Source organism: Myxocyprinus asiaticus, chromosome 7 (assembly GCF_019703515.2).
Source record: "Myxocyprinus asiaticus isolate MX2 ecotype Aquarium Trade chromosome 7, UBuf_Myxa_2, whole genome shotgun sequence".
Taxonomy (NCBI): Eukaryota; Metazoa; Chordata; class Actinopteri; order Cypriniformes; family Catostomidae; genus Myxocyprinus; species Myxocyprinus asiaticus.
This window is the reverse complement of record NC_059350.1, coordinates 54,069,948-54,080,053: the sequence shown is the minus strand read 5'-3', so window position 1 is coordinate 54,080,053 and position 10,106 is coordinate 54,069,948. Positions and strand designations below refer to the sequence as shown.

The following is a 10,106-nucleotide window of genomic DNA, read 5'->3' as shown; positions in this document are numbered from 1 at the left end:
GAAATGCTTGGTTGGGGTTACTGCTGCCAGGATCGACCAGTTATTAAATCAAAGGGTTCACTTACTTTCTCCACAGCACTGTGAATGTTTAATGGGATGTGTTTGATAAAGACATGAAAGATTATAATTGTTTGTGTGTTGTTAGTTTAAGCACATTGTGTTCATCTATACTTGTGACTTTGATAAAGATGAGATCACATTTTATGACCAATTAATGCAGAAAACCAGCTAATTCCAAAGGGTTCACATACTTTTTCTTGCCACTGTATCATCATTTATGCACCCTTATGTCTTTCCAAATCTTTCTTCTGTAGCTCTCAAATATCACTCACATTTGCGCATATTTGCGGATACCCATTGAAAAGAGTCGACCTGATCTGGAACATTATTTCTAGTTTTCTGGGAAACACTTTTTTACAATAAGACGACATAATACTCCTGTATGTACAAACAGGTGTGAACCATAGTAAAATATATCAAATATAATAACTAAAGTGGCTCAAGTGGTAAACTTTGCCTTGATCACAAATTAGGCCAAAAACATACTCAATGCAAGTACGAAAACGCAAATGCTTAGCTAACACATTGCAACCGCATGGTCAGTTTGTACATATGTTACTGCTGCAGAAAAATTCTCAGTAATCTAGAGGGTGACAGAGTTACCTTCGATAATCTACAAGCAAGATGACACTCTACACAAATGCGAGAAAGCACAGGCTCGATTTCAAGTGTTGTTGCGTAATAAAATGTGTCAAAACGCAATTCATAATGCAACGTAAGTACGACTTGAATTCTCAGTGCTGCCACAATGGACGTGATAGTGGAAATTCGTGCAAACTGTGTTTTTCGACAGTCAATTTCTTTTTAAGTTAACTACTGTCATGATGAAGCAAAATTTTGAGTTAAATCTCGCTGAGAGAGTTAGTTAAAGAAAGTTAAACTGTCGACATGTTTTTAGCTAGCTATCTGAATAATAACTCTGGTTTAACATCCTGAGACCCGAGTGTGACACTGCCAACCATGTTAAAATAAAATGATACATTATAAATTCTGAATCTATGTACTGATTATCATTGTCACATGTCTGTCAAACATGTTGAGTGATCCAAACATCATCTGCAGCCTGAAACTGAACTTTTGATCAGATTTTAGGAGTGAATGCACTTAGCTGCATAGAGAGCTATAGGATGCTCCCTTGCTCCCTATTTAGTGAATGACTTAACTTAAGGAGGGTAAAGTCACATGGGGTAACCTCCTTGTGGTCGCCATAATGTGTGGTTCTTGCTCTCGGTGGGGCGCGTGGTGAATGCACACCTGGAGTTGCGAGTTCGAATCCAGGGAGTGCTGAGTGACTCCAGCCAGGTCTCCTAAGCAACCAAATTGGCCCGGTTGCTAGGGATGGTAGTCACATGGGGTAACCTCCTCGTGGTCACCATAATGTGTGGTTCTAACTCTCGGTGGGGCGCGTGGTGAGTTGTGCGTGGATGCCGTGGAGAATAGCGTGAAGCCTCCACACACGCTATGTCTCCGCAGTAACGCGCTCAACAAGCCACGTGATAAGATGTGCGGATTGACGGTCTCAGACGCGGAGGCAACTGAGATTCGTCGTCTGCCACCCGGATTGAGGTGAGTCACTACGCCACCATGAGGATTTAGAGCGCATTGGGAATTGGGCATTCCAAATTGGGGAGAAAACGGGGAGAAAAAAAAAAGATTTCTTACCAGATGCAGTTTTGTTGCCATTTCTCCCAAAGACAAACTCCGCTGTGGTCTGCGCCATGTTGTTTTGTCACATGACTCTGCACGTTAAAAGTTTAACCTTTTACTGACAGCACAGAATCTCCTGAACTGAGATCAGTCAGTTTAAATGAATTTAAATTATGCGCTGCATATAGCAAAGACAAAATACAATGTCCGCATAGAAGGACTTGGGGTCGCACAAGACATTTAAAGGAAATGTTATCGCCCCCTTGAGGACTGAGTTTTTCTAGCGCCACAGTAACGCAATAATGCACATTAGGTATATTTAATGCGACAACGGAGGCATTCACTTCTTGCGTAAAGTACGTTTCTGGCCATACTCACATACACTCACACATATGTACATTTATTAGCATAAATTAAACCGCTAAAGGGCATTTCATCTGGCATTATGGCAGTAGAAGGAATTCAATCTACAACGTCGTTTTACAACAAAGTCAGTTTCGTTTGATACGCCACCAACGCTTTAAAAACTCAAGAGGGCTTTTCATGACGTCAAAATGGACAAACGCTTGATGAAAGCTGTAACCCTAAAACCGATAACATCTTCAAACGTATATGGATAACATTCCAACACGCTGACATAATCAAGACTATAATAAGATGTACCGTCTCATAGGGTCAATTTCACGCTGGACATGCCTGAAAAATCTTGGAAATTCAAACGGTGAGTCCATTTTCGAGGACAAAGTAGACTTTCTGTGGTTCTACTAAAAAGCAAAAGGCCAGAGACAGAAATGCCAACGAAACATAAGTGCTGGAGCCATCTTGAATAGAAAGGACAGTAGATTTATCACAAAAAAATGCAACTCTCTCTCTCTGTATTTTCACATATTTACATGCCCATCTCCGAGCCCTTAATTAGTCGCCCTGTTTGAAGATTCTCCCTCAAGCTTCTTTTCTTTTTAATTTGTCATATTTTCTCATTTCTGTATTTTTGGTCTCAGTTTGTTTGGGCCGGGAATGTCTTATGCTTTGCTGTCATCCTGTGTTGTGTGGATGCTGTTGTCGGTGTGCACCTTGATCTCGATTAAGTCTGGCTTCAGCACTTCCTTGCCGTTTTCCTCTTTAAGAGGGAGTTTCCTGCATTTAGAGAAGCAAGCACATACACTTAGATTCTTCTCAAAGACGATCATCAGACATGTTTGAGGATGCAGTGAGGGTTATGATGATGTAAATGTTACAACACAAGGACACCACGCTGAGAGCGCGTCGCTTTGGAAAGGTCATGCATCTCATTAGCATGCAATTGTGAAAATGTGCTACACATCTAATATCTCTAGCATCATGCTACATGTACTATTTTTGCAGTCTGATGTACGCTGAGTTTTCCTCAACTACTACATTTGCCAAAGTGTGCAATATCACAATCATAACATGCTGCATTACCTTCCATTTCTAGTGAGGAATGAATTAGAAGTTATTTCAACTGTGATTTTTAGTCATCATGAAATCAAAATTGTCTCTATTTACTTTCTAAATACACATTCTCTGTGCAAGATTCATCAGTGCACTTTCCTTTTCATCTGACATCATCAAGACCTCTTATTTTTCAACCACCTGTCATATAGAAACACTTTACACCACTTTTTAATGCATGCTGTTTCACTTTATAAAAAAATATGCAGTATGCAATACTCTAGTATTCCATTCTGACAAGCAATGTATTTAACAAAAATCTGATGAAAATGTAGCATTCTACCATTTTGAATATTTATCGACATACATTGATGAGCCAAAACATTATGACCACCTCCCTAATATGCTCTTGGTCCTCCGTGTGCCGCCGACCCGCCGAGGCATGGACTCTATAAGACCCCTGAAGGTGTCCTCTGGTATCTGGCACCAAGACATTAGCAGCAGATCCTTCAAGTCCTGTAAGTTGCGAGGCGGAGCAGCCGTGGATCGGACTTGTTGGTCCAGCACATCCCACAGATGCTCAATCGGATTGAGATCTGGGGAATTTGGAGGCCAGGGCAACACCTTGAACTCATGTTCCTCAAACCATTCCCGAACAGTGTGTGCAGTGTGGCAGGGCGCATTATCCTGCTGAAAGAGGGCACTGCCATCAGGGAATACCATTGCCATGAAGGTTGTACCTGGTCTGCAGCGATGTTTAGGTAGGTGGCATGTGTCAAATTGACGTCCACATGCAGGGTTTTCCAGCAGAACATTGCCCAGAGCATCACGCTTGCCGCCACCAGCTTGCCGTCTTCCCATAGTGCATCCTGGTGCCATCTCTTCCCCAGGTAAATGGCGCACACATACACGGCCGTCCATGTGATGTAAAAGAAAACAGGACTCATCGGACAAGGCGACCTTCTTCCACTGCTCCAAGGTCCAGTTCCGACGTTCGCGTGCCCATTGTAGGTGCTTTCGACAGTAAACAGAGGCTGCGTGGCCCCATACACAGCAGGGTGTGATGCACTCTGTGTTGTGACACATTCCATCTGTAACCATCATTAAAATTTGACTGTGACTTGTTCCACAGTAGACCTTCTGTCGGTTCAGACCAGACGGGATAGCCTTCGTTGCCCTCGCCCAACATCCTGTAGCCGGTTTGCGGTTTGTCCCTCCTCTGACCACTGTCGGTAGGTACTCACCACTGCTGACCGGGAGCACCCCACAAGCCTTGCTGTTTCAGAGATGCTCTGACCCAGTCATCTGGCCATAAATTTTGCCCTTGTCAAAGTTTCTTAGGTCTTCAATCCTGCCTATTTCTCCTGCATTCAACACGTTGAATACTATAACTTGGGTTACTGTCACCTTCCTGTCAGCTTGGACCAGTATGGCCATTCTCATCTGACCTCTGTCATTAACAAGCTGTTTTCGCCCACAGAAGTGCAGCTCGCTGGATGCTTTTTTTGTTTTTCACACCATTCTCTTAACACTCTAGAGACTGTTGTGCGTGAAAATCCCAGGAGATCGGTAGTTACAGAAATACTCAAACCAGCCCATCTGGCACCAACTATCATGCCATGGTCAAAATAACTGAGATACACATGATTTTATACATAACACTGCTGCCACACGATTGGCTGATTAGATAATCGTATGAATAAGTACACTACCGGTCAAAAGTTTTGAAACACTTGACTGAAATGTTTCCCATGATTTTAAAAATCTTTTGATCTGAAGGTGTATGCTTAAATGTTTGAAATTAGTTTTGTAGACAAAAATATAATTGTGCCACCATATTAATTTATTTCATTATAAAACTAAAATTTAATTAAAAAAAAAAAGTTTTTTAAATTGATGACTTGGACCAAATAATAAAGAAAAGCAGCCAATAAGTGCCCAACATAGATGGGAACTCCTTCAATACTGTTTAAAAAGCATCCCAGGGTGATACCTCAAGAAGTTGGTTGAGAAAATGTCAAGAGTTCATGTCTGCAAATTCTAGACAAAGGGTGACTACTTTGAAGATGCTAAAATATAACACAGTTTTGATTTATTTTGGATTATGTTTAGTCACAACATAATTCCCATAGTTCCATTTATGTTATTCCATAGTTTTGATGACTTTACTATTATTCTAAAATGTAAAAAAAAAAAAAAAAAAAAATATAATAAAGAATGAGTAAGTGTTTCAAAACTTTTGACTGGTAGTGTATATGTACAGGTGTACCTAATAAAGTGGCCGGTGAGTGCATATAAATATATTTTAAAATATATGTATAAAGTATATATTTATTTAATTTTTATATATATATATACTGTGTATTGTATAATAAATATATTTTATTAATAATTATTTTAATATAACTATATATAATTATTTAATCATTATTGAATTATTGTTGTTTGAGGGGATTTCTGAGCGAACATTTATTTATGCAATTAATTAAATTAATTTATCGGCATACCAAGTAATTCATTCTAAATTCTAAAATTTTAATCGATTGACAGCCCTAATAAATAAATAAATATATATATATATATATATACAGTATATAAGTATATACTGCACAGTATGCAATATACTAGTATTCCATTCCAACAAGCAATGAATTTGACGAAAATGTAGCACTACCATCTGAAATATTTATCGCTGTATAATGTGTACTGTTTCACATACTAGTTTAAAAATTATCTATGAATGTATCATATTTAAAATATATGTCTAAATATTTAGGATTATTTTAGAAATTTTAGGAGTTAATAAATCTAAATATTTAACATATAATTAAGCTAATAAAAGTGGAGATTTTAATGCTTCAAAGAGCCTCTTCTACAGCTGAACAGCTTTTGAAACATCTTGTGCATTTGTACATTTGAGTTCTAACTCTTACTCGGGCTCTGTTAGAGGAGTCGTCTCATTCGGCTCGTGTACTGGACTGCCGTCGTCCGGATTAGTTACTCTCTCCTCTTCACCTCTGACCTCCATGATGGGATCCTTTGACCCATCACCCCTACTCATACAAACACACATGCAAGTGTCCATCACACACATATACACACACAGACACAGTAACAGTACTAGATATTGAGTATGTGCAGAATGGCATACTACCAAACAACTTTTGTTTTCATGGATTAAAGATTTGTTTTTGTTTTTTACTGTATTAAGTACTGTCATTTGTATTAATTTTGTTAAAAAATATTTAATAAATTATTATAATTTTTAAATGAATTTATCAGCATAAAGGCAATTAAACAAATATTACCATGAAGTTTAAACACTTTACAAATGTATAAATAATATTTTATAATTTGTTTGTCTAATTACAGTAATGAGAATGACTTTTTCTTTCATTACGGTACTTCGAATTTTGGGGGCAAATGTTGTTAATTTGCATGAAAATAATGTCAGAATGCTAAAAATGCATATTACTTGTGAGATTCACCCATAAAATGTGCAGTAAGCAGTACGCTAGTATTCCATTCCGAACATAGCTGTTGAAGAATCTGACCACTGAACCTGAAATAAAAAACCTTTAGATGACCTTCACTGACTCCAGACTCAATGCACTACTCAATGCTTTGTAATTCATGCAACATACTCATGACTTGCACTTAAATGTAAGAGCTCCAACCAGATAAAAAAAAGAGCTCAGACAAGATACTCATGTAACACATAAAAAGAAAGAATTAATAGAATGACAAGAGTACAGTACGAGACAGATGGGAAGACTGTGAGAGAGTGGCATTCATGTAAAATAAGTAATTTTACATGAACAAATTATGAACACTCGTAAGTGTACGTCTTTGCCCACACTTACAGGTAAGCTGCTTTGCCCTCCTCAAGTTCTTTACTCTTGCCGCTGGTGGCCGTTTTCTTGCTGCAGAGTTTGCGGGTGATGCACATGAGCAGACCGCACTGACGCAGGAAGAAGCAGCTGATGTCCACCAGAACCAGCAGGAGAATCAGACCGGCCACCCCAAGACCCACCACAGCACCCAGACCGAGACCACTGAACAGAGAATCTGCTGAGACAACAGTGAAAACACACAGTCAACAACTGCTGTACGCAACGATAAATGTGGCAAACAGCACAGATGTTTTTATATCTGGTGCATTCAATAATGAGCCTAATTTGCATGGAAAGAAACTGTGTTTGCCAAGAAAAGAATGACAATGACTTCTTTTAAATGCTGTGTGCTAATAATTGTTTGTTCATGGTATAAAATGCATCAGATTGTAAAGATCTATTAAAGGTTACATTCTCAGTGAAAGAACCTGCAAATAAATAAATACAAATCAGGGGGCCTCTTAACAAAGCACAATCTTCTAACTGCAGACAAATACAAAAACAAAACAAAACAAAATTCATTTGCAAACAATTCCAATCTTCAAACAAAACAAAAAACAACAAAAATAATTTGCAACAAATTCCAATCTTCCAAATGGAGACAACAAAACAAACAAACAAACAAACTAAAACACAACAAACACTAAAATGAACTACTTTCATCTGCAAACAAATCCAATCTTCAAACAAAACAAAAAAACAACAAAAATCATTTGCAATGAATTCCAATCTTCCAAATGGAGACAACAAAACAAACAAGCAAACAAACAAACAAACAAAACTAAAACACAACAAAAACTAACCTGAACTACTGTCATTTGCAAACAAATACAATATTCAAACAAAACAAAAATAATTTGTAACAAATTCCAATCTTCCAAATAGAGACAAAAAAAAAAAAAAAACTAAACTGAACTACTGTCATTTGCAAATAATCTTCAAACAAAATTAAACAAAACAAATGATAATTTTCAACCAATTTCAATCTTTCAACTGGAAAAAACAAAAACTACAGACAAACATTTCTGCTATGTTTTAGATTTTATGTACTACATTTTCAAAATGTATGCATTGTAATTTGTAAGATTTATACTGGTGTGAATAATGTGTTATTGTCATGCCAAATTTTGAGACAACTAAACCAAAAAATATTTAACTAAACTAAATTAAACAAAAACTAAACTAAACTAAACAAAAACCAAACTAAACTAAACCAAAAAATTTTAAATAAACAAAACTAAACCAAACCAAACCAAACTAAACTAAACTAAACTAAACTAAACTAAACTAAACTAAACTCAATCAAACCAAACCAAACTAAACTAAACCAAACCAAACCAAACCAAACCTAACCTAAACTAAACTAAACTAAACTAAACTAAACTAAACTCAATCAAACCAAACCAAATTAAACTAAACTAAACTAAACTAAACCAAACCAAACCAAACCTAACCTAAACTAAACTAAACTAAACTAAACTAAACCAAATTAAACTAAATTAAACTAAACTCAATCAAACCAAACCAAATTAAACTAAACTAAACTAAACTAAACTAAACTCAATCAAACCAAACCAAACTAAACTAAACTAAACTAAACTAAACCAAACCAAACCAAACTAAACTAAACTAAACCAAATTAAACTAAACTAAACTCAATCAAACCAAACTAAACCTAACTAAACTAAACTAAACTAAAAAAAACTAAAAAAAACTAAACTAAACTAAACAAAAACTAAATTAAACTAAACAAAACAAAAACTAAACTAAACTAAACAAAAACTAAACTAAACTAAATTAACTAAACTAAACCAAACAAAAACTAAACTAAACCAAAACTAAACAAAAACTAAACTAAACTAAACTAAACTAAACTAAATAAAACAAAAACTAAACTACACTAAACTAAACTAAAACTAAAACTAAACTAAACTAAATAAAACAAAAACTAAACTACACTAAACTAAACTAAAACTAAAACTAAAACTAAACTAAACTAAATAAAACAAAAACTAAACTACACTAAACTAAACTAAACTAAACTAAACAAAAACTAAACTACACTACACTAAACTAAACTAAACAAAAACTAAACTACACTAAACTAAACTAAACTGAACTAAAACTAAACTCAACTAAACAGAAACTAAATTAAACTAAACTAAACTACACTAAACTAAACTAAACTAAACTAAACTACACTAAACTAAACTAAACTACACTAAATTAAACTAAACTAAACTAAACTACACTAAACTAAACTAAACTAAACAAAAACTAAGCTACACTAAACTAAACTACACTAAACTAAACTACACTAAATTAAACTAAACTAAACTAAACTACACTAAATTAAACTAAACTAAATTAAACTACACTAAATTAAACTAAACTAAACTAAACTACACTAAACTAAACTAAACTAAACAAAAACTAAACTACACTAAACTAAACTACACTAAACTAAACTAAACTAAACTAAACCAAACCAAACCTAAACTAAACTAAACTAAACCAAATTAAACTAAACTAAACTCAATCAAACCAAACTAAACCTAACTAAACTAAACTAAACTAAAAAAAACTAAAAAAAACTAAACTAAACTAAACAAAAACTAAATTAAACTAAACAAAACAAAAACTAAACTAAACTAAACAAAAACTAAACTAAACTAAACTAAATTAACTAAACTAAACCAAACAAAAACTAAACTAAACCAAAACTAAACAAAAACTAAACTAAACTAAACTAAACTAAACTAAACTAAACTAAATAAAACAAAAACTAAACTACACTAAACTAAACTTAAACTAAAACTAAACTAAACTAAACTAAATAAAACAAAAACTAAACTACACTAAATTAAACTAAAACTAAAACTAAACTAAATAAAACAAAAACTAAACTACACTAAACTAAACTAAACTAAACTAAACAAAAACTAAACTACACTACACTAAACTAAACTAAACAAAAACTAAACTACACTAAACTAAACTAAACTGAACTAAAACTAAACTCAACTAAACAGAAACTAAATTAAACTAAACTAAACTAAACTACACTAAACTAAACTAAACTACACTAAACTA

At 34.7% G+C, this 10,106-nt stretch overlaps 1 protein-coding gene across 2 annotated transcripts in view; it reads right to left on the bottom strand.

Moving 5' to 3' along the window:
* Window positions 1-214: 214 nt before the first annotated feature.
* Window positions 215-10,106, bottom strand: part of LOC127443365 (neural cell adhesion molecule 2-like) — a 256,635-nt gene continuing 246,743 nt past the window's right edge. Inside the window, exons 16-18 of one of the 2 annotated variants that reach the window (XM_051701889.1) lie at window positions 6,984-7,191; window positions 6,054-6,173; window positions 215-2,844 (exon numbers count right to left, since the gene is read on the bottom strand). In XM_051701889.1, coding sequence (XP_051557849.1) covers window positions 2,730-2,844; window positions 6,054-6,173; window positions 6,984-7,191 — 443 coding nt within the window. In that variant the 3' untranslated portion in view covers window positions 215-2,729. The remainder of the gene's footprint in view (window positions 2,845-6,053; window positions 6,174-6,983; window positions 7,192-10,106) is intronic. The other variant, XM_051701890.1, reaches the window with a different exon arrangement.